Source organism: Penicillium manginii (assembly GCF_028828005.1).
Source record: "Penicillium manginii strain IBT 31320 chromosome Unknown utg000004l:1.0-7231830.0:1.0-7236170.0, whole genome shotgun sequence".
Taxonomy (NCBI): Eukaryota; Fungi; Ascomycota; class Eurotiomycetes; order Eurotiales; family Aspergillaceae; genus Penicillium; species Penicillium manginii.
The window spans coordinates 4,058,101-4,084,059 of record NW_026643105.1 but is presented as its reverse complement, the minus strand read 5'-3'; the positions used below and the strand labels follow the sequence as shown (position 1 = coordinate 4,084,059).

The window sequence follows — 25,959 nt, the reverse complement described above, 5'->3', positions numbered from 1 at the left end:
GACTGACCAGTGATATCTATGGCAGCATGAGAACAAAATGACCAATATTATACTAGTACTAATACCGGTTCTACCGATGCAAGGGCAACACACCTGGGCACATAAAATGACTCCCATTCAAATACCTAGGTGTTCATCAAAAAAAAAGTACTATGTCATCATCATCCGAGTCCGAGTTCTCTTCACCATCCGAATCCTGAGCCAAGTTCTGCTCTTTCTGCTGCAATCTCGCTCGATACTCCTCCAATGATCGCCCACGAAACAATCCTCTTTCGGAAATCCGTCGACCACTAGTCACCGCAGTAGGCCGGAGATTGACAGTATAATGAGACCAGATGGTATTAGGATTCTCAACAAATCGAGTATTGGAGAATGGGGTAGCTAAAAGTAACTTGAAAGCCGGCCTCAGGGACTCATTCAGCACAATCTGGTTTAAGATGAATAAAATCTCAATCATGTCAGCTTTCCAGATCTCAGATTCGAACCGATTAACACCATCGATGATGCAAATCACAGTGACGGTGTTCGGAAGTTGCTCAATCAGCAGCCGGAATATACTGCAAAGATCCTGCAGATGGTGTGACTTAATCCCTTCCGCAAATGCTCGAGTGTTGATACAGTCGAGATTCAAGTTGATACCAGAAAGGAGCAATTGCGCGATTAGGCTTCGAATCAACCAGTTCGGTCCCACACTTTGATGACTCTGGGCTTCGTGCAGACCACAGAAGGCGTGAAGAACGACGTAATCGGTGTTTTTTATGAGATTGAGGGAAAGAGTCGCAAACAATGCTGACAACACCGAGATACGGCCGGGACCGACCATTTGAAAATGTCCCTTCACAAAGAGTGTCTCGGGAAGAGGTGATTTCATCCATCCCATAAATTGCTCGGAGGAAAGTAGCTGCTGTGCCTGGGTTTGAGCGGCGATATCAAATTGATCCCGATGTTTGAGTATGCGTTCGACGTCTTCAATCGACTCATGAACTTGCACTCCGATAGCATCAAATAAATCGGTGTCAGTAAGAAAGGGCTGTAGGTATTGCGGTTGACTGATATATGAGCTAGCCAGGAATGGTGCCTCTAGAGCTAAGATCAGCAGGGTTATTTCCACAATGGGGGGAAGGGGGGGCAACAACACAACGTACCGGGGGGATCAGATCGAACGAACCCAAGAAAGAAGTTTTGAGAATTCACTGCATGGCTGTGCCGGATTTGTTGCTCTATACGGCTGGCGTCGAGGCATCTTTTCAGAGATTTCATATCTTGTCGAATATGTTCAAGTTGTTCTCCCATATTTTCCGTATTCTCCTGGATGATGGACCCTTGATCAAGAATCACCCTGCTATTCTCGTGGGTGGCCACAATATACTCATCGCGTACCAATTGCAAACAATCGCGGAACTTGCCAACACTTGTCTCTACATCACCAAGGAGCCCATCTATTTCTGCTGCAGATCGGTACGGAATGAACTTCTTTCCCAGTCTTTTGGCTTTTTCTCTAAACTTTTCTTTTGACCTGCTTGGATTAAGGGTTGTGATCAGGTATGCGAGGCAATGCGCAAGAATTTTGTAAAGATAAATCGCCTGGTTTCTGATTTTTGGAACCGCAGAGAAAACCTCTTGTTGCTTCTGAGTCTGAAACATCACATCGGGGATTTCATGCAAGGCGCCGAGAATCTTCTTTCGAATTTCTGCATTTTTCTTCGCAATCTGGAGACCCGTTTAGCTTCATTTTATAGGACATGGTGCTCTCAGAGGCTCGCTCTCGATCACATACGTTCAAAATAGCCTTTAGACCACCGGCAAGGACACTCATTCCATGGTCGTTAGGAATCAACTCTAGCCAAGGGAGGAGAGCATCCGCATTATTCCCAGCAAATCTTCCAGCATAACGATGGGCGCCAGCGATGCCTTTTTCTTTTTCATTATACCGACCATCTGCTTCGGCTATCTCAAGAAGGACTTCATCGAGAGTATAGGAGTCAAGGTCTAGTCGGTATTTCTCTTCGGTTGTTTTATTGTATTCATAAAGAGCGATTTGTAAATCGTCTTCGGCCTTACTATATGGTGAATCTGGAATTTCCTCGAACCAGGTTGTCACTTCGTTATAATGTGCTTTGACCCCCAAAGCCTGATGGTATTTATCTCCATTTTCCTGCAAAAATTTGGCGTCGAGGCCAGCTTCGTTTGTGGTAGATTTTAATATGGTAGAGTCTAGGAATCGCATTTTTGAGGGTGTCAGCGATTCGTACAAAATGTGTCAAGGTTGGAAGTTGGGAGAGGCTTCGATGAAAAGGGAGCAAGGATTCCATTTCCACCCTGGGGTGGGATAGGAAACACATCCGGGGCTGGGCAGTGCTAAGAATACCCAGGTGCCTCACCAGGAGATGGCCACCCTATGATATCCTTTGCTGACGCTCCTGTTCGTACGTGGGGGCGTTAATTTAGCGCCTCTAATTCGGCATGTTGACATATCCTGCTGACGGAGTGCAGACGGCGCCTGACTACTAGTAGTTAGTACGAGCGGTTAAGGTGCCTTGGCCATTGGTGTTTTGGGAATCCTTGTAAGCTATTTATGCACTATCCAGGAAGCTGGTGCATGTCCTGTGTGCCCAGGTGGAGATAGCGCTCTTCGGCGTTACTAGTCTTTGACGTGGCCCTCTCCTGTTGCTGTGCTTTTCATAGTGAGGGGTATGGGACTGAAAATCACCAGCCGCCGCGTTGAATACTATAAAGCGAGAAAGAAAGAAAGAAAAATACCTCTGGTTCACCCGTGGATACCCTCGATTCCTTCCAGTTTTCTCACGTTCCCGCATTTTACAACCCTTTCCCCTTGGTCGACCTTTTTCGTTATGGAGACTACAGAAAATGTCGATTCCAATGTCCACAGAAGCCCCCTGGCGGCCCTTGAGGATGCTCAGGCTGCCTACATTCGAAAGCTTGAGGATCGCCTCGACGCCTTGGAGAACAGAATGCTCAATATAGAGGAGGCTGGGCCAGGGAATGATATCGCAATAAATGAAAACGAATCCTCTATGGACTCTGAGTCCGACGACTCCATAAGCAGCGACGGCAGTTATGTGAATAAGAAAGAAGGTGTAGAAGCGAACCATCCACCTTTCCCTCCAACTGTTGCAGAGGTCCGAGGTGTGGATTTTGTTCAAGCCACTCATCATGTCTTCATGGCATCAAGTATACCAGCAATCGAGTTCGCAAAGTTTCCTGAAAAGGAAAGTGAAGAAGACACGAAACTCGCCACGTTTAAGAATGCTTTCAAGGATTTCAGCCCCAAAGAAGCATTAGAAATGATCAATTCAAATTATATGAAGCCCCATGACGTGGATTTGAGGTTGCTGTTCGACCATATCAACATTCTTTCGATGCCACTTTCTCAAATACTGTGGTCGATCTACTATGACAAAACCTTGCCACCAAATCAAATTGCCCGTTTTGTAAGACCATGGAGAGTATGTATCTATCATCACAAGCATGTTAAGAGAAAGCTTTCGGAAATGGAGAAAGAGCAAGAGCGAGCATTGGATTCGAAAGCTGAGCCTTCGGGCGAGATTTACAAGAACAGCATGCTACTGGACGAGCTCAGAGCATATGTACGACTGATGGAGGATACTGTCATGGAATATTATGCTACTTTCAAGACAAAGACAGCAGCAGACAACTTGAAAATTTACTACGTGGATATATGGCATTTGTTTGAGCCCGGGGAGATTATCTACTATTCAGAAGCCAAGGACGCACCTTCCAAGATGGACTACAGCAAGCTCGAGAGGAGTAAACGACCGGACCAAAAACTATGGAGAGTCTATTCGAGGCTTCGGTCGGATGACGGCTGGTGCGTGAAGGCATACTGCATTGATTACGATGGTGAATCATACGTCTGCGTGAAAGAGTGGTTTATGATTGAAAGTTTCGAGGGAAGGAAGAGCGTCAATTCTCTCAGGGTCTATCCCGTTCGATTCGCAACCAACGCTAAAAGGCTAATGGAAGATGCCACGGAAGCTGGCAGAGGATTTATAAAGAACCTAGATTCTAAACTACTGGGCCATGAGGGATGGACTTGGGTTTCGGATCAATCCTCTGGTACCAGCCTCATTTATGTATCCGGCGATGTTGTGATCGATTTTGCGGAAGCTTTCAGAGTACATCCTGACTGGAAGCCTATTCCTATGGCACCCGCAATCTACTATGGGGGTGGCTGGGGGACGGATAACGATGACGATGACAGAACGAGGTGGTACTGGACTGATGGTCACGAGCTTAAGTGGTTTCATCCTCGAGTGATTTCACTCTCTGATACCAATGCTCCGCGGCTCACCAAGACAGAGTATGTCTTGGAAAAGGACAGATTTCTATCATGGATACTTCAGAAAGGATCATCCGAGTGGACTCCGCAAGAGGAAGATCTATGTCTACTTCCTAGTAGGCCTTTCTGTTATTCACTCCAAGACAGAAGGTTTGTCGCTGTGGATGTCAGAAACCTTCGACAAATTGAAGACAACAAAAACAAATTCGATAATCTGATCATCAATCCGACTCATAAGGGTATGCTTCAAGCATTGGTGGAATCCCACTTCAGACGAAAAGACCTCGACGGGACTATCACCGTCTCTACGAATCAAGATATCGTTCAGCACAAAGGCAGGGGCTTGGTCATTCTACTACATGGTGTTCCAGGTGTTGGCAAGACATCGACTGCGGAAATGATTGCAAGTAGCTTCAATAGGCCTCTTCTACCCATCACCTGTGGAGATCTGGGATTGGATCCTGCGACGGTCGAGAAGTCTTTGAAGCAAATGTTCCGGGTGGGACAGCTTTGGGATTGTATCTTGTTGCTTGACGAGGCAGATGTATTCCTATCCCAGCGAATATCATCCGATTTGAATCGCAATGCATTGGTATCAGGTTTGTGAAATCTGCCTCAATCAGATTGCCTCGGTTTCACAAAACTAACTGTGTACAGTCTTCTTACGAGTCCTAGATTACTATTCTGGCATTCTCTTTCTCACCACAAACCGTGTCGGCACCATCGATGAAGCCTTCAAGTCTAGAATCCATATCAGCCTGTATTACCCAAACCTTGGCCTCGAGCAAACCGAGAAGATCTGGAAAGTCAACCTTGACCGACTAGAAGCCATAGAGGCAGAGCAGAGCGTTGCCCAACCACCTCTATCAATAGACCGCAAAGGCATCCTCAGATTTGCGAAAAAGCAATACGTGAACAGCAATTCCGGCAAAGGTGAATGGAATGGAAGACAGATTCGCAACGCATTCCTCATCGCCTCGGCGCTCGCGCACTCCGAGAAGACAAACGGTGTTCCAAAAGGCGCCAACAAGTGCGACCTTAGAGCCAAGCATTTCCGAACGGTCGCGGAAGCTCAATCTGGATTTGAAAGATACCTCTTTGAAACTACTGGCACGACAGATGAAAAAGCTGCACATGATCAAGGTACTCGAGCCGATCACGTCGTGTCGGCAGACGGCAGAGTCGCACCACAAACACCCGTGCCAACACCGGCACAACCTGTCCAACCCCCAATTCATCCAGCTGTTATGGCGAGTCAATACCCTTCTCATCAGCCCCTCACGCCTACGCGAAATCCCACGACGTATAACCTCTCACATTCGCCCAACAATGTGTATCTTCAGCAGCCGCACCCACACCCACACCCGCAGCCGCAGCCGCAGCCCCAACATTATGTCTATGGGCAAGCTCCGCAGGATACATTTGGTCAACCATCAGCCACAACAGGTCATCCTGTGCAATGGGCACTAACGCCGGGATCGTCTCAGCCGCAGCGGCCGCGGCCGCAGCCTCATGTGGCTGATTCGGATTCGGATACTTAGACGCACACGAAGCCAGTAGTATGCAATGAGATAAGAACGATGATGGAAAAAAAGCAGAAGTGAAACCTTGAAAGTAATAGTGTAAAAGTAGAGCGCCTCATGGGCAATAATTTCCGAAATTAAGCGACACAAAGTGTAGTAAGATACATGTGTCTAGGGTAAGAATGAATAAAAATCAATAAAGGGCATCTGTGCGTATCTCGTGGCTGCGGGAGTCTGGTTCTCGCCGCTGAGCTTGAATTCCCCTGAAAAAGCAAAGCGAGGTGTGGTCATGTCCCGTCTATAAGATATCCGATCCGTTTCTATGAAGTCCGAACGCCAAAACAAAACGAAATAAAGACGAAAGAAAAGACTTGATGCAGGTGGCAGACTAGGAAGGTCGGCCTGGGTAAAAATATGGATATGCAAAGCGTAGAAAAGAAAACAAGGTTCAGTGCCAGCACTGATTTCGCATGGGACTTTTCATGGATATGAGGAAGAGGAGAGAGAAGAGGGTGAGGTATGGAGATGGCGGTGGTGGAGAAGGGACGAAAGAAGCAAGAATATCAGGCTCTAGCGCGCGCTTGTACTAAACGGAGTCTGCGGGCCATGTCGTCAGCGTTGTTGTTGTGCGATTGGAAGAAATTTGATCGATTCACCTCTAATGGCGTTGTTGGCGTGGAAAAGCCACTGGGGCGAGCGCTGGTACGACCACTCCGAAGGTAGGCTTGTTGTGGTGACTGAAGTGTCGGAATGTCATTGGCCATAACCGTCTCGTAGCCAGGGAGCTGCGAGTCACAAGGGACAACGGCAGCGCGCACCGCGGTTGAGTAGCTAGGCACTCGGCTCAAAGTCTCAACCTCGGCATATTGTGGGTGGAATGGGGTGGCCATTCCGGAGGGAATTGCCTCATGGTCACCGTCATCAGAGGGTCGGCGGGACAGCTCTGGGCTGGCAGGAGTATGCGAGCCGGAGTTTGGAGCTGACCCGAAATAATCACTGAAATGCACATTCAGCTGGCGGGAGTTAGGGTGGCTCTCGGTTGGGGAGTCATGAGGTTCGTTGGGAGAGGGGCGGTTTGCGTTGAGATTCGTCAGGCGGGTATGCAAAGCAGAGGCTGAGATATCGGTATTCGTCAACGCGTTCATCGAGGCGAGGTTCTCTGCAGAAATGTTGCGACTAAGTGGGCCAAAAGGCGTTCCTGCCCCGCCGCTGCCGGGCCCTGGTGTCCGATATCCGTTTGGATCCACCTGGCTGTAAAGTTGATCGAATTGATGCTCTCCATATAGGGGCGGGGCTTGCTGGGAAACCTCATCGGCCGCTCGGCGGGCTTGTTGGGGCGTGGAATCGCGGATGTTGTTGTTTTCGTCAATGGCAATGTTCGGGGAAATGTAAATCGATACAGGGAGTGTCGCGCGCAGCTAAAATAAAATGTTAGGGTTGAAACGAAACTTCCGAGGGATTTCTCTTGAAGACCTACCTCACTGATATGCCCATCAGGATTGTGTAGTTGAATGCGGAACTTCATCTTATGGCGAATTTTGATACCCTTGGTGTCTGTATCCTGCAAGCACCGGGTGAGCGTTTGTGGCATGTCGAGGTATCGCGTGAACTGATATCCCTCGGCAGCCTCGTCAATGACTTCTAGACTTTCGTCTGCCAATTCATGCTCATCAGTCATGATGGTTCGGGTAATTTTGTAGGTATTCCGTATGGAGTCGGAATCTTCCGGGTTGAGGGTCAGATCATGACTCTCGATAAGCTGTGACGTAGTTTGTCCGATTCGGAGGCCCTTGAGTAGAGGAATCAATTTGAAGTCGACACGGATAGAGGTGCCGAAAACAACGGCCTTGGTGGGCGTGCTAATGGAGTATTCGATCTTGTTGGGCCAAATGTTGTCGACCGACTATTGAGGTGGTGAGTATGAAGTCAATCTGCGGCTCGGGAAGGGGGGGGGGATTTACCATAGCATGTGATAGCTCGAGGGCACTGGGGTCGAGTGTTCGGATGATGCGGAGAGGTTTCCGAGCCACGATGTCTTTGGCGTACTTGCGACCGATCTCGGCCTTGAACCGGTACATGACCCAGGTCTCGGAGAGGCCTTCGACACTCTCAGGCATGGAGCCCTCGAGTACGACATCGAAGGGGTATTCGTAATTACCGGCCGGGAGGATCTCGGTTTTGCCTTTGCCTGCATCGCGGAATTGCCAGGTTTTCTCGTAGAAGACGCGCTCTCTCCAGGATTTGCGGCCGCCAGCGGTCGAACTAGATGGGAGATGCCAGCTGCGATGAGTCAGTCAATCAGGTACTTTTTATCTGAACGTTGCCCATTATTTTTTCCGTCTGATTTTTTGGCACTTCTTCTCTCCTTTTGCAAAGGTAATGCGAATGGGGATCTTACCAGACACGCGACATGCCAGTGAGGTGCAGTCGCAGGTGTTTAATGGCGAGAGGCTCAGATAAGCAGAGGACCAAGGTCCCCTTTAGGTGAGCGCTGGCGGATTCATGTTCGTTGCCACGAAAGACAATGTAGTCATCGTTCAGACTGAAAGGTGTGTTAGCTCAAGAGCCGCAGCGCAATGCAGAACATGTAGATGCCGAGTCCCCCACTCACCGGATATCGAAATACTTGGCGTTGCTTGCGCTCCCGCCACCACTAAAAAAGCTGAGAGCCATTTTCTGACAATAAGCCCGATGCGATCGGGCGGGCAAGGAAGGGTGAAAGCAGTGGAAGTGGGAGATAGGAGTTGGGGATGGAGGAATGGGAGGAAAGGAGCGAGGGTAACACTTCAAGAAGAGGGGTGGAGGGGAGATTCAAGAAAAAAAATAATCAAGCCGCTATGACACCACCGATGGGAAATTTGCGGATTTCCAGCGACGGGCGATCTACCGGAAGATGTCCAGAATCGCAATCCGGTCCGACCAAACGGGTTCCACTTTGATGGTTCCGCTTCCGGCAGAGTGGCGATTTGATAGATTCGAGACGATAAGGGTGGATGTGAATGTGGATGTGGATGTGAGATTCTTCTAGGGTAACTACCCAGTAGGGCGGAAGTCGAGAGCTGCCAGTGTAGAGATGACTCGGAGTAAAGATGAACTTGAAGTGGTGAGGGAGTGGGTGATGAGCATTTACGTCAGCACTCAGCTGAGTATCTAGGCAGTTACGCACGTAGGCACACTGGTAAATATTAATTATATTAACTACTATCTATCTTACCTAGTATCCTACTCGGTTATATTGCACTCACTACCCTGAAGTATTAGAATCAAATGACCCTAGACTGCGGAGTGCCGCTATGGAGTGCCGTGGAGTGCCTAGGATGATGCCCCATTCTACCTTATGGTTATAGTTATAACCGCCAGTTTAGTTAAAGCTATTCACAGTTATACCTAGGTAGGTAAGGATAGTATACCCGATCAGCCCATCTTCAGCGTGGACATCCATTTTTGCGCCCATCACGCCATCCTCGGTATCGCCTGTCCCGCCCTTGATTACTAGTACTCCTTAACACATGCATTGTATGCACGGAGTACTCCGTATACTCTGTACGGAGTGTTAACTACCTAGGGTACTCTGCGATCGATCCTCTGGACGATCTTGTACCTGGCCTGCACAACATCCATGTTACACAACATTATCTTCCTGTTTGCTTTTTCCCTCACTCTGCATAGTACATACATGCATACATACTACTTACAGTATTCTGTACAGCAATGACACCCTGATAGGCTAAGGCTTCTTCCAAAACATCGAAACTCGGACTTAGCCCTACGCTGATCTGGTCTGATATGATCATCGTGATGCATGCGCATGTGCATGCACATGTGCAGCCAAGGACCAGGGATACATGGTACATACATGGATTCTGCAAACCCCCAAGCAGTCTGTCACGCAAGCGCAGCACTGCCAAATTCCTCCCAGAGCGACTGGGAATGTGCCTGACAACCATGTGGACAATACTATGCAACCACCCTAGTCTACCCTGAGATCCGTGCACCTCTCCAAGGCTGAATGCAGCCATTCCCCATGAATGAACCAACTCGGCGATGTGTTTGTTTTTGTTTATTGGTATATACTAGTAGTACGATAATTTTCCTATCTTTCTACTCTCACATTGTGATCCCACTTATATCTGTAATTACTATATTTTATTCACATCTTAGTTCCAGTCCCTGGCGGTAGCAGCGGGAGGCCCTCTGCAGTAGACGATCCGCCCAAGCCCCACCATCTCAAGTGTCAGCCTCTTCACCGGTCGCATATCCAGTCTTTGGGTCCCGCACAAAATGACGATGATTTGCTAGAATTGACGTGGGTGGTCGTCTTGACCTATGGATGGATTCCAACGAAGATAAGTTCGAGGCTGCCCAATGGACCCAATTCCACTTGCTGATGGGGCGCCGCGAACGTGGCGTTCGAGAGGTTTATCACATATGAAACCCTTGACAGGAAATGGTATGCGGTTTGCGCCGCTCAGCAAGCTAGACAGAGAAGCTGAGCAAGCCGATGATTCAGATTGGATAACCCTAAACCCCCCTACAGTTGCACTGCCCTGCCTCGCACTGGTCTAATCCTCGGGTCTCGGCCTGAATGCCGACCAACGGGGTCCATCGGGATGCCTTGAGTCTTCGGGCAATCCCGCTTCACCGGAATCCCGACCTCGTCCCGATCTCTCTGCCCGATACCATTGCGCGTCCAAATCGCCTTCGCACCTGCTCCTGACGATCAAATGTTGCTAGCCCGTTTCGCAATTTTGTTCCATGTCAAAGGTACGAAGCCCTGAATATTCAGTACGTATACTGATTCAACATCACACAATTTTAAAAGGATGGAAAGCCAAAAGTCTATCACTACATTTAGCATAATCGGCGTAAGAGCCATAGCGTTCAACCCATAATTATGACTCGATATTCCTCTAAAAGCAAGATTCAAGTGAATATACATATTCTTTCGACTGATTGCCTTTTACGGAGTCCACAAAATGCTCCGGCTATCATCGCAAGGTCCTCGACAGCATTTTCTTCCCGGGCCCACTCGTACCAGTAGATCATGGACGGTGAGCTCTTCCCGCCGGAGTCTTGTACTCCTGCCAGTGTCTCGACCATTCTGAGAAATAAAAACTAGATCCAGCAGCCGGTGTGGCTATTGAGGTTCCAGAACCACATCCTGTTTCTATCAAAGCGGGTACAATCGCATCATTGGTGTTGCAAAAGCTAATATTGTGGAACCTGATTGGCGCAAGACATACATATTTTTGCTTTCTTTGAAGCTTCAATTGAGATAGTTAGCTGGTCGTGCAAAAGAACTTCATGTGCTTCGCGAAACACATCGGGCACCCTTTGTTAGGCCCTCGGCCTAATCAGTCATGCCACCACCCACCCCTGCTGTTGTCAAGCCTAGAAAGACCCGCTCGGCAGTTCCGACATTTTCGCCGGAGAAACGCTTGAGGCAAAAGGCGAGGGAAAAAAATACTCGAAATAGATCGAAATAATCCCGATTCGTTTCTTTAGCCAGGGTTGGCCAGCCTTATCAGCTCGGTTGAAGCCTTCCGAATCAAAGATAGCTATGCAATAGCTATGATGTGACAGCCACAGCCAAGACCCAAACCCCTGTGGAACCACCAAAGAGAAAGGAGAGAGAGAGGGTCCTTCCTGATCTTTCTTGCCAATAGCCGCCCAGAATTGCGGCACGCTCACAGAGAACAACAGATCTCTAGACCCACGGCGGACTTGCTAGCAGGATTTTCCCCGATTGGATTGGCAACGGCAATCGGAAGGCGAGAATCGGCGCCTTTAGGAAATTAGATATCGGAGAAAATGCGAGCTCTTTGGCCTTTCCGGCCCCCTGCTTGGCAAAAGGTCGGCAGGATAGTCGGTCGCACCCTTGTTCTTCCTAAGCTATGGTTAATTTTGAACGCTCGGTAGATTAAGTGCCGAGGGCGGCGAGGGCGGAAAAATGGTGTTTCTGGTGTTCTCCGATGATCGACGGTTGTTTTCTAGACGCTTTCAATTTCCTCCAATTGAGGGGGATCGACGTCTCCCTGCCAAGACCGGCGGGATAAGACTTTTTGCGCTGCTGGTTTGTTGTCTGGTGTTGTTGCACCACATTAATTGAAGTTTCCATAGTACATACGAATAGGAATGGTCTGATAGAAAATGATTCTGTAATATTTTGCTTTTTTTTATTTCACGAATGAAAATTGTTTACAAACAACAATGAATCTAGCATGCATCTATGAACTTCCCAAAGACAAAAACTCCTCCGTATATGCATTAACCCGTGGACAAAACAGTTCAAGATAAGACTCCACCAACTTGAAGTCAAAAGAAATACAAAAGTCACATCTCATAAAAGCGGCGTAGTCCAGCTCGGCTGCTGAAAACTAGGAAGACACTTGACCATAGGCGGAGGCGCAGACTGCCATTGAACAATCTCATCCTGGGCCAGACTCGGTCTAGACTGTTCGACATGGTCACCAACATAGCCTCGCATCATCTTGGTACCAACAGCCTCCTCATCAAAGTATGCGACATTAACCGCAGGCACAGCCAGAACTTCCCAAGACCCTGTCGATACAAATTCTTCGCCAAAAGCGTCGGCTCACCCATGTAACACTCACCAGGGTCCGAGGCACGGAACTCAACCGTGTCATCAGCAAACGACGCCGCAATAAGGGCAGCCATCCCGCCCCGGCACGAATATATCTGGAAAGGCTTGTAGGCCTCCAATCGCTGTCTAGCATCTGGATCGCTCCAGAACAGATCCTTCGCGTATGTCCACGCGCCGTCGTGCGGGATTTCAAAGAACGTATCGCCAACCAACGAGCGCGATACCCAAGCGTCATAGAACGCCGTGCCGTTGAAGATCCAATCAAATGCACAGGTCATATGCGCCTCCCGGTTGACGTGCTGGAAGACCAGTTCGAGGATATCTTCCGGTCACAGCGCGATATCATTGAAGAAGATAATGACTGCATCCGAGGCGTATATTTCCGCCAGTTTATCGCTCGATTCCGACGAGGTCGTCGATTTCAATGGGCGGAGCGCCATGTTTCGTAGTTCGGCCAATGCTTGGATACGGTTTGCGCCATGCATTGGATCAATGTCGCTGGATGATAGGAAAAAAAATACCCGCCCATGGTTTCGATGCGCTTTTTGAGTTCGGTTAGGATCTCGTAGGTTCCGTCTGAGGATCGGCCTTCGATGACGGAGATAGCGCAGCTTTCTGGGCCGAGGAAGCGTATCGTTTCTACGATGCTTCTCATGGGTCGCGAGGTGACCGCGGCTGATTGGTACAGATCCAGTGCGAAGAAGTATCCGATTTTTCCGTTGTCTCCGTGTGTGGAACTCAATTGACTGTACCTATAGGAGATCTCTGATGGGCAGGAGCTTCGATTGAAGGGCACATCGTCTTCGAAGTCGAGAATCGAACTCACATATCTCTCCACATCCTCGGATGATATGTGGACATTCGATGGTTTGGGTCCATTTTCAGATGAAGTTTCATTTGGCGCTGTCGATGGTTGTGCATTGTCCGCCTTGATGACATCTGTTTCGTCAAATGACTGTCAGTCTGAGGTTCGTATTATAATTGAAAGCTGTTCAAACTTGCCGTCATGAGAAATGATCCCGACAGCTTGCTTCCAGCGCGGCTCGAAGTCTTAAAGTCGTGTCGTCAGGAACCCAAGTCCAAACGTGATGGTGGCCGCGGCCACCAGGACCTGGTAAGGCCGAGGCCTCATATTGACCGTCAAGTTTCAAGGACACCACTGTTTGTTGCGTTGGGAAACTAAGCACTTCTGGCGGTGTTTACATCGAATGTGACTGCAGTCCTCAGTCCCATCTTCAAAGTTGAGGGGAAATGGAGTAAAGCCAGACATCAGTGATGGAAATCCCCACAAGGAACCCTGGAGCAACAAGTAAGCTTATTGCCGCATCCATTTTGCCATCGACTTCCATGACACTGTCGATAAATAACTTTTTATAGAATTGGCCGCATTGGGTGAAATGGAAGACCGCGCGGTGAGTTTTGGGATGGTGGATGAATGAATACAGGACGAGCATTCCAGCGGGACGGTTGCCGAAAACGGAATTCCTGGGGTTGCGGGGACCAGAACACTACATCAACTCCACCACTCCTCAAAAGTTTAATTTAGAAATAGAAACTCCAGTTAAGCTTTTTCGCACTGGATAGCTGGACCGTTCTGGGCACTCGGATTTGGGATTTGGGATTAGACCCAGAAACCTTGGAACCCAGGTATATCGACTGTTCATACACGAAGCCCCCATGATTTCGCAATCCCAGGTTATGCATACAACCGCGATCGGGAGTTTGGCCAATATTGAAGAAAAAAGAATGCGATTCAAGTAATAATAGAGGCCACTGACGGTGGAAAGGATTATGTTCACTCTAGGGAGGTAATTTCGACAAAAGTAATAGGACGGAATCAACAAAGCCGACTCCTTCAGAACAATGCAAGCAAAAAAAAGCATTCTGGCTCATTTCTGAACGATGGAAGTGTCAAAAATATCGAAGAGGACAGGTCGTAAAGCATCAATCGAGGTGGAAAGGGTCCGAGGTATGAATCCACGCCGCCAAGAGCCTATGTCCGGTTTGAGGGCTTCTGAATTCATGTGAAGGTTTTATTGGCAAGGTGAGCGAAAAATTATGGTCGAAAATAGGGTTATAGGTTGAGTGGGCTATGCAGAGCGTCCATCGAACAGTCGGGGCACCTTGAGCCAGCAATAGTGCCCATTATCGATCTCGTCGTGAATATAGGAGACACTGCGGAGAGGGTATGGAATAACCATGGAGAGGACTTTGCTAGTGTCACTCCCTCAGAAGATCCAGCCCAAAATAAGATAGATGGCCGTACCGGCCGCGATGACGATACCTGCGACCTTGAGCACGGCGGTAGTGTCGCCTTGTTTCGCCATTCTGGTCAGTCGGGAGGCACTGCCTTTTAGATTCGTCGAGAAGGAGGAAAATGCTTCACTCTAGAGAGATGAAAGCCAGTCAGTTCTGCTCTTGGTATAACGATCCGATCTGTAGGGGTAGGGATGCAACGGCACCCTGGCAAGGCTGTTGCTCTTTGGAGGCTTACCGAGTTCTCGATCATATCCTGATCACGGGCCTGGTCGTGAATATCGATCGTTACCGATCGCAAGGCGGAGACCTTGGAGGAGAGAGAGTTGAGGAGCGCATTGTTCTGCCTGAAAGGGGCTGTTAGCGAAAGTTGTCTAGTCGGTGCCGCTCCGGGGGCGACTGAGGAGTCTCGGAGGTGACAAGACAGCTTGCAGAGTTTCATAGCAACATATGGACACATACTGTTCGCGCTCATATCCTTCGCTCATCTTGATGGGTCGGATGTGTATCGGCAGCCTCTTTCTGGGCGATTTAATATGCTTGCGTGGCGCTGGTGAAGATCAAAGCAGGCAAGGTGGCTCGGCCGGGGTTGACGAGGCCGCCTCAGCGATAGGTCACGTGCTCTAGATCTATACAGCGCGATGGTGAACTAAGAAAAAAAAGGAAAAAAATAACAGCACGCAGAGGGGGAGAGAGAGATATTTACGAAACATAATATTGGCAAATTTGAGTCATTTCTGTTTTTCATAAAGATAATAATGATTGAATATTGACCTTACTCTTCAATTGTGTCGTGAATGGTGTACAAAAGTTGCGCGTAATCAGCCATCCAATGAGACCCAACTTCGTCTAAAAGACCAGCAAATTCCAAGATGATACGCTTAGCATGTCTGGCTCCAGGTTGATAATTTTTTCCATCCATAACTATCGGGCCACCAGACTGAATAAATTGAAGGGCTGTATTTTCAGAGTTTAGAGTTGCTAGCGGTTCAGTAAAGCCCTCTTCCCCGACGATCTTCCAATCAATACCGGCATGAGACAAGTCAAATGAATCATTCTCATCGACGGGTGAACATTTGGATGAGAGTTTCTTGGCAAGAAGATAAAATCCAAGAACCATCGCCGACATGAACAGAGCTCGGACGGACTGGAATGCCGTTCCATCAGCGGGCTTGCGATGAGATAGTATCCGAAATGTCTGAGCTGCATGAATACATGCCCGTCGTGAAGCTGCTGTTTCTGTCCAGGTTATCAATTCGTGTCGAGCCTTATTCATAGCACTGGTACCATCACGACCAGCAGCTCGCGATAAAAGATTGTTATCCACGCAGATAAGCATACAAATGCAGTGCCAAATGACAATGCAGTTTGGATTTGATTCGCCGAGCGTATTCTCGTACTCGTAAATTATATTGCTTATTAGAGGCACGCCAATACTCGCTCGCTTGTCAAGTCTGCAAACCCTCCAGGGGACATGGCGATGCTGGCTCGATGGCAGTAATTCGGATTTTGTAAACAATCGATTTATATCATTTGAGATTCGAAGGAGAACGGCACAAAGAATGCCATACATTGAAAACGCATGGATCGGTCCATCTAGCTGAGGAAGATGAAATTTGTGAGGTGATAATTTGAAAACATGGCTGGTTTTTGAGTGTTGAGCAACGAGTTCCGCCCATTTACTATGGTGATTAACTCGATAAATATTGGGATTTGCGGGTATCGTAAGCCTTAGGTTATCTGGCCGAATGATTGAGTTCATTGAGAAGAGCTCCGAAAGCCAAGAATCGTGAAGTAAAAGACCAAGGATTAGGCTGCGTTGTCAATCAGTCAGACCTGAACGAAGTCATTCGAGTTGGATAGTATAGGCACTTTTTTGTTGATTCCACCCGAGCCCATGCTTGCCACCTTGAAACCACATCTAATGAGGACCCAAGGATAGAATAGTCCACCTCATTCACGGTCGAACAGAATAGACCAAAGTGACATGCCGTCTAGAAAATTATCAGCCCTAGATCCCTGAGACAACTGGGATGGCATACCGAGAGAGCATAAATATAAAAGGCTCTAGACTTTTCTCTGCAAATGGTACCCTGCACTTGAGTCAGAGCTGTAAAACTTGGAACCAAAATCAAGAATAAAAATTGGCCACCCACACCCGTCGAAAGAAAGAGGAACAGAACATGATGGCAAAGGACTAGGGTATCCAGAATTTCGGTCGGTTTCTGGTATCTTGAAGCTGCAGAGATCAACTGCGTAAAAGCCTCGCCCAAAACATACTTTAAAAAAGATGGAAAAGTCAGTGCTGAAGTGTATAATGACAAGGTCACGAAAAGCAGCATTCTCACTGGATACGCCATTCGGATGAAGGTAATAGCCTCTTCTGTTTTTAAGAGCGAAACACCAATCATACACATCGTGAACAAGAGTATGTCTGAGACCTTTTCCAAGTTGAAGGTCGGAAGATGGGCCATCGGGTAGGCCGGTTGGTATTTGTGTGTATAAAGATAAAATCCTTGGTCGAAAACCTCCATCGTATTTCTACACAGAGAGCCTTTATCACAAGTCACATTGTCATCAAAAAAATTGCTGCAATGACATATTAAAATGTTCTGTTTGAGAGTCTTGAGACGTTCCTTGGCAGCATCTGTAAGATTGATCTCGGTTAAAGGGGACTCCTCAACAGAATGCGCGTTGTCGCTGCTTATAGGAAATACATCCGTCGACACAGGAGAGCTGTCGAAGATGTTTACCGTCGATTTCAGTATAATTTCATGCCACATATTTTGTTCCTCCGCTTGTCGAACACTAGTTGGCCAGGAATTCTGAACTTTTGATGTTGCTCGAACTTGACTGTTCGACTGGGACATCAGCTCTCTCGTATATACAGAGGATCCAAGGGCGTTTCTCAAAATTGGAGGCATCTGGTCGCCTCCTGAGTAGCCTTGGCTATAATCGATAGGTGTTTGTGAGGGAAATGGCAGCGCAAGAGAAGAGTCGAAGAATATGCTAAAAGATCCGTTTGGATCTACACCCAACGCAGTGTCTCGGATACCGTCCAATTGTGTCCCTGGAAAATTCAAGCCGCCGAGTATTTCAGTGGTGGCGATTGGACTATTAGACCCGTCTCTGTCGGTTCTCAAAATACCATCGTCGGTATGGCCATCCATGTTCGGCTCGGGAAAGGGTGGAGGAGGTGTTTGATGAGACAGAACTTGGAAAGGATGCGGCTTATCCTGACCATCAAGTCAACAACAAGGGTCATATTTCGTGCCAAAATTGACTAAGGTAACCCACCGAATATTTTGTGTGATCGTGCCCGGCATGGCTCCGGTGATGTCGGAGAAGAACATCTCTGAATTCTTAACGAGGGCATCCAGACTGTCGTAAAGATAACTCACTTCCGAGCAAAGCTTTTGGTACAGGTGGAACATTTGTATGGTCGCTCGCCGGTATCTGTTGTGAGTTTAGATTTCTTTCTTCTGGAGAAATAACGATAGCAATCCCACGAACAACTCACGAGCCAATTTGTGGCGGTTAAGATGTTCCATTTTTGAGAATGTCTTGTCACATCTCGCACATGAAATCCTTCGCGCCATTGCTCCAAAACTGTTTCGCCAGGTTGGAACGCTCCATAGGTGATGCTGAAATTGTGAAATTGCGGGGAAATTGCCCAAGGGTTGATGATCTGCGGGGTTGAGATTCGCATGACAAGAAAGGCTTAGACTGCCAGTGGATATAAAATAGTGGATGAATCTTCTCCCGGCTTTGATCACCCGAGAGTCGATTTGGGGATGAGTCATCCTCAAGAGTCTCAGGCTGGGTCAGAATCTATTTGCCTTGGGACTCCAGACACGAATAAAACTATAATAACTTGAATTACCCTCAAAAAAAAAACAAAAACAAAAACAAAAACAAAAAAAAACTTGCTCAGAAAGCCTAAAAAAGCAATAAATACTTGTTTCCAATCCTCACCTAGCTCTGATGTCGATCCTTCGATTACCCAATGAATTGCTTCTTCATATCGCCTCATTTCTACTCTTTGATTGGGACATCGCCTCTCTTCTGCGGGCAAACCGCCGGCTGAAAGATCTCCTCGAGGTACCTCTCCTCCAGAACAATTTATCTGAACATGGGGGCTCGGCACTACCCGTATTCGCCAAAAATGGTCGCAGATCGGGCGTTCAAACCTTCCTAAAACTAGGAGCAAGCGGATACGAAGTTGATTTCAACTTTCGTACCGCGTGGTCCTACGCAGCCGAGAACGGGGACTTCGAAACCTGGCAAATGCTTCTGGACCATATGCTGTCCCTTGGTCGTGAATTGGATTTGAATATCTCCGACGAACGTACCCCACTCAGCTGGGCAGCGGAAGGCGGTCAACTCGAATTCGCTCAATACTTAGTCCAACTTGGGGCAGATGTTAATTCAAAAAGCATGGAGAAGCGGACTGCCCTGAGCTATGCAGCCCAGTCAGGGCACTTCACGATCGTTCGGTGGCTGCTTGACCAAGGGGCCAACACACAAGACTCAACTCAATCATCAGACATAGATGGCCTCACACCTTTGCACTACGCAGCTTTTGGAGGGCACGAAGACATAATGGGATTCCTCATATCGATTGGTGCAGGTGTTGACCAATCGGGGCTCGACTCTATGGACATAGGAGCGCAGACACCGTTGATGGAAGCAGCTCGAGGGGGGGCAATATGCAGCGGCGAAAATGCTTCTCGAAATGGGTGCAAATGCAAATGAAGAGGACGAAACAGGAATGAGCCCATTGCAATATGCTGCGCGAGCAGGCGTTGGTGAGCCTCTGAGACAGAGTGATTATTTTACTACTAGCAGAAGCGACCAGCCAGGTCCCGGGTGGTATTTTGATGGAACTGGATATCAAGCACCCCACAAGTCTGGGGGATTCAGAGACTATCTCGCCATTGTGAAGCTATTAGTCGCTCACGGTGCCGATCCCAACAAAGCACACGACGACTATTGGAGGGAAGCTCAGGGAGGTCCTCTTTATTGTGCGGCATGGTCGGGTGCGACTGAGATCGTCCAGTTTTTGATTGATGTGGGAGCTGATGTAAATGAAATGCGCTTCACGCTAAACACTACTGCGCTTCATGCTGCGGCGCGAAATGGCCACCTTGATGTGGTTGGAAAGTTACTCGTCAATGGCGCCAATGTCAATGCGAGAGATTTGGTAGGACATACACCCTTGGATCGCGCGAAGTTCGCTGCAAAACTGGTTGATGAAGGTAAAAATCATCACAGATATGGATGTGTCTGGGATGAGAGAACTATATGTCTTTTCGAAGCAAATATTCCAAACTATCATCGGGTGGTCGAAATGCTCATTACCCATGGGGGTGAAGTCGGAAGAGAGGACTTCAGACCGTGGTAGTACTACTACTAGTATTAGTCACTCCCTACACCCATACTAAGTTTATTACAAATGTTTCCTCTAGAATCCCTAATGAAATCCTGCATGTATATACCCATTTGTGACATTTGCCTAAATTAAATCCATGGATGTACCTACTAGTAGATAGAAATCCACTGAATATGTAAGTATTCAGATGTTACCTATGTAGAACATGAAATAATTCAAGTTTAGATTTAACTACCGGCTGGGCGTAAATTCAACTTCCTATTCCTCATTCACCTTTAAGTTACAGTTATCATTGGAATTACTGAAAATTCAACAATTGATTTAATTGGGTGTTTGGTTATTTTGAATGATTGGAGGCTGAGCTTCTATTGATGCTCTTGGGGCCTCAGCCTGCAGCTCAGGCAGCCGTCACCTGTATAGCTTCGCTTTCATCTCTTTCGGTCCTGCGACTTCGTTTTTTGCACGTAGATGTCAGAGTGCAGCTATTGGAGAAGAAGCTAGGCACATCAAAAGTGGCGATCGGATGAAAAGAGCTATATCTAGGACGCTGCCTGAGGCGCGGGTGCCTAGGCAACCTTAGAACCCACCCTTAACAGTGAATCGATAGATAGATATTGCGAGAGCCCTGGGATTCTCCCCTCGCCCAGCTCATCCATCCTGCTTCCCATTCCTCACATATCAGTTGCGGGTTCTGAAGAAGATGTGAATCTCGTTCAGAAGCTGGTGGATTTCTATCTTCAACACTCTTGGACTATAATTATTGCAATTATACCAGGTACTAGTGGTGTTGACACCCAGGGCATTATCTAACGTGCGAAGCGTAATGATAAAGATGGTCTCCGGACTGTCGGCATTATTACCAAACTAGATCTTATCAACGCTGGTACGGAGATACGTATTGCTTGGCTTGCCAATAACTGCGACCGCACCACACTCACCCTTGGCTTTTTCATTCTGAAAAATCCCGGTCCGTGGGAGCTGAAGGCTGGCATAGGTATGACCATAGAAGAGTGACTTAAGATGGAGCTGGCATACTTTTCAACCGATGTTTGGAAGAAAGAGGATCTGGATTCTTCACGAGTGGGTGTCGATAAGCTGCAATCTTTTCTGGAAGAGATTCTGGACAGTGATATTGAGTGTGAGCTACCGAAGGTTCGTGAGGATATACGGGTTCTTTTCCGGGAGAAAAAGAAAGAGTTGGTTGAGCTTGGAGCAAAATAGAAGTCTCCAAGCCAGATACGTTTGTTCTGGCACAGATCGCCACTAATTACTACAATCTTATTCAAGCTGGTGTTGAGGGATTATATGGTAGTTGTGGTGTAAGCTTCTTCGAAATACAAGAAGGATGACCCTCAGTCTGGCTTTGAGCTGCTATCCATATAGAGAATGAAATGTTCTCCGATTATATGAGACAGTATGGTGAAAGTTGAAAAGTCGTCTTATCAGGCCACCCAGATGCCTGAAAAGAGAATTGTGGTCAGTATTTTGTAATAAATAAGGCGATGATTGACTGGATTTGATAGGTATAGCTTGCTGCTTGTGAGATAAACTTTCCTTGATACTAAGCCACGCAGGTATATGATCAAACGCGGGGCTAAGAGTTACCTGGTAACTACAATCAAGCTTTCCTTGTAGAGTCATTCCACGTTCAATCATAGAGATGGGCTGGGATTTCTCGAAAATATATTGTGGTGGTCTTGAAGATTGTTTCTGAGTTCGTTAATTCCGTGCTAACGAAGGCTATTAAAGATGGTAAAATTTGTAAGAATATTGGTCGCCTAGTGAGTACTATGCTGGAAGCGAATACTGAAGTAGTGGGGTATGAACTTGAAATAATACTTGAAGGCTGAAACCCGACAGTCAATCACTTACAATCATTACTACACGGACAACATCTAAAAGGCAAGAAACGAAGCCTCGCAGAGCCTCATCGAGGAATCTTTGCGTGATGCGATCAAGAAGGATTGGCACGGTTGTCTTAACTTACAGAACACAGAAACAGACATTGCTAAACTGTTGTCATCCCTCAAGAAGTGTGTCACTGTTGATGTGAAGGAGCAAGCATCTGTTGAAGCGAAAAACGGCTTGATTGCTTATTACAGGATCAGCTCTATGTGTTCAAGTTTTGAGTGGAGCCCCGCGCTGATCATCTATCACCTAGGTTGCGCAGGAAACGTCTGTGGATAATATCTGTCGTCAGGTTATTGAGTAACATATTATGGTCAATTTGGCCGATATATTTAGTCCTATGACTATTAGCTTTCATTCGGAAGAGGAGCTTATCAACTTGGCGGTTAAGTTCCCGCAGATTGGCCACATTCGTTCGGATGCTCGCCGGCTTAAGGCTGCTCTAGAGCAAAGCCCCTGTGATATAGCAGGATAGGTTCAGTGAGTTTCAAGGACTGCTCCGGCGTGGTTTTTTTTTTCTCGGAGTTTTCCCACGTTCACTACGCAAATGCGGGATTAAAGTCTAATTGTTCCTGTATTTCTTGACCAATGATCATTTAACTTTATTTCATTGTTTCCACAAATCCCTTGAAGCAAATCCTCTAGAGATACCTGTGGACTGTAGGCTTCAAGCCAAAGCCTTAAGAAAACCATCTTCCACTCTCGTAGTCAAAGGTCATTTTAATTTACACGCTCCATAATTACCACCCCTGGACACGTATTTATCTACTCGACTGAGATTAAAATGGCCAGATGAAGCTCGGGGTCGGGGAGTACTTCGGCTACGAATAAAGACAAAAGACTTTAGTGGGGAGAAAGAAGGGAATTATACTAGCTAATACTACGTACTTGCGATTGAAAGTTCGAATATTATGACACCAGGCAATGTAAAGGATGAAGGGTGCGGTTGGTCTACTGAGCACGTCAAAATACCAAGGATGGCTTATTTGCAAGGATATGAGAACGTCACTCTCTCATCGGCTTAATATTCTGGACGCTCAGCCTACAAAGAACTACCCAGATTTATTACGTGCAGGGATGTCAGTCACAAAGCATCCCACGGACAAATCATATTCCAGGCTGCTTCTGTCCAGAGCTTCGCCCTGTCATGGTTATTATACTAGCAGCCAATGACCGCTAGAGCTCAGGTTCACTCGGCTGCAAGCCGGTCGGCTGTCGCCTAGCCCTCGCAAAGCTTTCGATGTCCAGGGCCGAGACCGCACGAGCTAACTCAAGGCGTGCACGAAAAGCCCGAGCTCTGGGGGTCAGAGATGCGATGTGATCTACCATAAAATCCACTGCGGGGCCCCTCCTTCCCCATCCACACCCCGGATTTGAGCGTGTGGTGAATGAACCTCACTTCTCACGGGCTACAGAGAGTGACGATTGCTCAGCTCTCTCAGCACTCTGCTTGCGGAAGCCAGCACGCTATTTTGGAGAACTTCCCAGTGGGATCATCAAAATCATGGGTCGCAAACTCGGCCTCTTCAGGGCCGTTTACTTGGTCTCAGCTAGCTGCATGGGTTCCTTTGCCTTTGCTTTCGACACTGGAATCATAAGTTCGTCCAATACCTTCGGTCTGCAACCCCGATTTATTCAGAATCACTAACTCGGCGCTTTTCTAATACAGGTGGCGTCCTTTCTTTGACATCGTTCCAGGAAGACTTTAACTACTCTCATTTCACCAAAGCTCAGAAGACTACCGTCAATTCCAACGCAGTCTCCATCCTCCAGGGTGGTGCATTTTTTGGATGTTTCCTCATTTCCCCAGTTGCCTCATACCTCGGACGTCGCACGGGGCTTATCATAAGCTCTCTTGTGTTCACATTAGGCACAATCTTGCAAGTGATCAATACGGGTACCCTGGGGACTTTCTATGCAGGTCGGGTCGTCGCTGGCTTCGGGATAGGAGCAGCCACGGTTCTTATCCCTATTTACTCTGCAGAAATGTCTCCCAAAGAGATACGGGGTCGACTTGGTGCTTGCTTCCAACTATTCTTTGCTCTCGGCGTCATGATCGCTTATTGGACTACCTACGCCGTTTCAAAGGACCAGCCTAATGGAACCAATCAGTGGCAGACGGCACTAGGCCTTCAGCTTCTGGGTTCAACTTTGTTACTTGCCGGGATGTGTACTGTTAAAGAGAGTGCCCGATGGCTCGCTTCAAAGGGAAAGATCGAACAAGCACGCGAATCGCTCAAGTGGGTTCGTGGTGGAGAGGAAACAGAAGGACTCCAGAAAGAGTTTGAAGAGATCTTAGCTGGCATTGAAGAAGAGGCCCGCGTTAAAGAGAACCTAACCTTTCGCGAATTATTCCTCCTGCGAATCGATACCGATTCTTCATTGCCATCACAATTCAACTCTGCGCCCAGCTCACTGGCAATACTTCACTGGCTTACTATGCTAATCAGATTTTCCAAGCGGTAGGAGCTGGTGGTTCAGCGAAACTTGTAACTGGTTTCTTTGGCCTCGTCAAAGTGTGCGGGGTTCTTATATTCCAGACTTTTGTGCTGGATCGCATCGGTCGCCGCGTCCCGTTTATGGTGGGTGCCTTTGCAATGGGTTCGTTCATGCTGATCATTGCCATCATCCTGGCAACGCATCCGGTCAACCCAAATGCCACGAGTCCCACCTCAGCTGGTATTGCCTGCATTATCATGACCTATGGAGAGGCATTCAGTTACAACATGTCTTGGGGTCCACTACCATGGCTCTATTTGGGGGAGATCTTCTCCAGTCGATCTCGAGAAATAGGCGTTTCCGTCGGCGCTGCGTCTCAATGGCTCTTCAATTTCGTCATGTCTCAGATAACACCCCATGCCATAGACAACATCGGGTGGCGCACGTTCTTAATGTTTTCTATCTTCAATTATGCTATCATTGGATACTCCTGGCTTGTGTTGAAAGAAGTAAGTCCTGCTAGTATGTCGCCAGGAAGCTTTATGATTGACATCGTTGATAGACATCGCAACACTCCCTCGAAGAGATGCAAGAAGTATTTGGAGGACCGAAGCCTGCGGAGAAACACGTGGAAGATGCGAAGCCGGTTGAAAGTCGCGTGGAGTCTGCACCTAAGCAGTAAGCATTTGTAAACGATAGCAATTTAGGCCGATGGCATTGAGTTCATCTAGTACATTCCTTTTCTCCACAAACACGACGCAGTAACCTCACTCCACCTAAAAAGTTTCGCATTAGCCGTCTCTAGCCTGCTGGTCTCCCCACGATTGGCTCGCTCCCCCAGATTTTGGTCCCGCGGCGGGGAAATAGCGGAGTTGGGATGCCTTGGCGTTGCATCGTCGAGTTTAGTCTTTTAGTCCTTTTTCTTTATGCCTCACTGTGAAGTCTCATCTCGCACGTTCTACCATGAACTCCATTTCTCTAGAACTTTTCTCTGCAAATTTACCCCATTTTCTTTCAATCACAACCTTGAAGGATTCGTTTGTCCAAGGGGCCTATCCTAAATAGCGTATTTGAAAGAGCCAACTCGACTTAATTTAATGCGACGCCACAAACTCCTTCGAAACAGCACGCATCCTGAAGTAGCTCTGCTGATTCGCTAGCTCCCTGTTAGAATTCCTTTGTACCCGGTACGGAGCACACGACACAACGCGGCTCTCGAAGTCCAGCGACTCCAGTTTTAACGCTAGCATAACGCCACCTATTCCCTGAAAATTCTCAAAAAACCAAAGGCTGCGAGAACTCCCACGTAATGAAGATCGAATCTGATCGAGGATAATATTGGCCTGACTGGCTTTACCTCTTTGTTCGAGTGAGTATCTAATTTAAGGCGACCTAGCCTCAGTCAGCTCTACCTCGAATGTCTCGCGCTGGTGGCATTGCAAATTCAAAAGGGTCGCCTTGGTCCTCGATCTAGCCAAGCCACGTCCAGTTATGAAGTGTTCTAATTACGCTTCGG

At 47.6% G+C, this 25,959-nt stretch overlaps 10 protein-coding genes across 10 annotated transcripts; 5 read left to right on the top strand and 5 right to left on the bottom strand.

The window, feature by feature from the left end:
- Nucleotides 1-136: 136 nt before the first annotated feature.
- Nucleotides 137-2,227, bottom strand: N7533_005228 (uncharacterized protein; the record flags this gene model as incomplete). Its single annotated transcript, XM_057101878.1, has 3 exons — nucleotides 137-1,086; nucleotides 1,146-1,680; nucleotides 1,778-2,227. 3 exons carry the CDS (start codon nucleotides 2,225-2,227, stop codon nucleotides 137-139), a joined length of 1,935 nt encoding a protein of 644 aa, XP_056961508.1.
- A 625-nt stretch (nucleotides 2,228-2,852) lies between these two features.
- N7533_005227 (uncharacterized protein) lies at nucleotides 2,853-5,862 on the top strand (the record flags this gene model as incomplete). The annotated part of the gene is made up of 3 exons (XM_057101877.1): nucleotides 2,853-3,452; nucleotides 3,519-4,282; nucleotides 5,241-5,862. The coding sequence occupies 3 exons, from the start codon at nucleotides 2,853-2,855 to the stop codon at nucleotides 5,860-5,862; spliced, it is 1,986 nt and encodes a 661-aa protein (XP_056961507.1).
- A 545-nt stretch (nucleotides 5,863-6,407) lies between these two features.
- N7533_005226 (arrestin family protein) lies at nucleotides 6,408-8,517 on the bottom strand (the record flags this gene model as incomplete). The annotated part of the gene is made up of 5 exons (XM_057101876.1): nucleotides 6,408-7,262; nucleotides 7,322-7,747; nucleotides 7,806-8,124; nucleotides 8,243-8,386; nucleotides 8,456-8,517. 5 exons carry the CDS (start codon nucleotides 8,515-8,517, stop codon nucleotides 6,408-6,410), a joined length of 1,806 nt encoding a protein of 601 aa, XP_056961506.1.
- A 3,667-nt stretch (nucleotides 8,518-12,184) lies between these two features.
- N7533_005225 (uncharacterized protein) lies at nucleotides 12,185-12,933 on the bottom strand (the record flags this gene model as incomplete). Its single annotated transcript, XM_057101875.1, has 3 exons — nucleotides 12,185-12,405; nucleotides 12,459-12,747; nucleotides 12,811-12,933. The coding sequence occupies 3 exons, from the start codon at nucleotides 12,931-12,933 to the stop codon at nucleotides 12,185-12,187; spliced, it is 633 nt and encodes a 210-aa protein (XP_056961505.1).
- Nucleotides 12,934-14,676: 1,743 nt separating this feature from the next.
- Nucleotides 14,677-15,192, bottom strand: N7533_005224 (SNARE domain- containing protein; the record flags this gene model as incomplete). Its single annotated transcript, XM_057101874.1, has 3 exons — nucleotides 14,677-14,835; nucleotides 14,943-15,051; nucleotides 15,167-15,192. The coding sequence occupies 3 exons, from the start codon at nucleotides 15,190-15,192 to the stop codon at nucleotides 14,677-14,679; spliced, it is 294 nt and encodes a 97-aa protein (XP_056961504.1).
- Nucleotides 15,193-15,479: 287 nt separating this feature from the next.
- On the bottom strand, nucleotides 15,480-16,043 carry N7533_005223 (uncharacterized protein; the record flags this gene model as incomplete). Its single annotated transcript, XM_057101873.1, has 1 exon — nucleotides 15,480-16,043. One exon carries the CDS (start codon nucleotides 16,041-16,043, stop codon nucleotides 15,480-15,482), a length of 564 nt encoding a protein of 187 aa, XP_056961503.1.
- Nucleotides 16,044-18,688: 2,645 nt separating this feature from the next.
- On the top strand, nucleotides 18,689-19,459 carry N7533_005222 (ankyrin repeat domain-containing protein; the record flags this gene model as incomplete). The annotated part of the gene is made up of 1 exon (XM_057101872.1): nucleotides 18,689-19,459. One exon carries the CDS (start codon nucleotides 18,689-18,691, stop codon nucleotides 19,457-19,459), a length of 771 nt encoding a protein of 256 aa, XP_056961502.1.
- A 16-nt stretch (nucleotides 19,460-19,475) lies between these two features.
- Nucleotides 19,476-20,108, top strand: N7533_005221 (ankyrin repeat domain-containing protein; the record flags this gene model as incomplete). Its single annotated transcript, XM_057101871.1, has 1 exon — nucleotides 19,476-20,108. The coding sequence occupies one exon, from the start codon at nucleotides 19,476-19,478 to the stop codon at nucleotides 20,106-20,108; it is 633 nt and encodes a 210-aa protein (XP_056961501.1).
- Nucleotides 20,109-21,116: 1,008 nt separating this feature from the next.
- N7533_005220 (Dynamin) lies at nucleotides 21,117-21,317 on the top strand (the record flags this gene model as incomplete). The annotated part of the gene is made up of 1 exon (XM_057101870.1): nucleotides 21,117-21,317. The coding sequence occupies one exon, from the start codon at nucleotides 21,117-21,119 to the stop codon at nucleotides 21,315-21,317; it is 201 nt and encodes a 66-aa protein (XP_056961500.1).
- A 2,191-nt stretch (nucleotides 21,318-23,508) lies between these two features.
- N7533_005219 (uncharacterized protein) lies at nucleotides 23,509-25,125 on the top strand (the record flags this gene model as incomplete). The annotated part of the gene is made up of 4 exons (XM_057101869.1): nucleotides 23,509-23,602; nucleotides 23,674-24,326; nucleotides 24,455-24,952; nucleotides 25,006-25,125. 4 exons carry the CDS (start codon nucleotides 23,509-23,511, stop codon nucleotides 25,123-25,125), a joined length of 1,365 nt encoding a protein of 454 aa, XP_056961499.1.
- Between the last annotated feature and the right edge of the window lie 834 nt (nucleotides 25,126-25,959).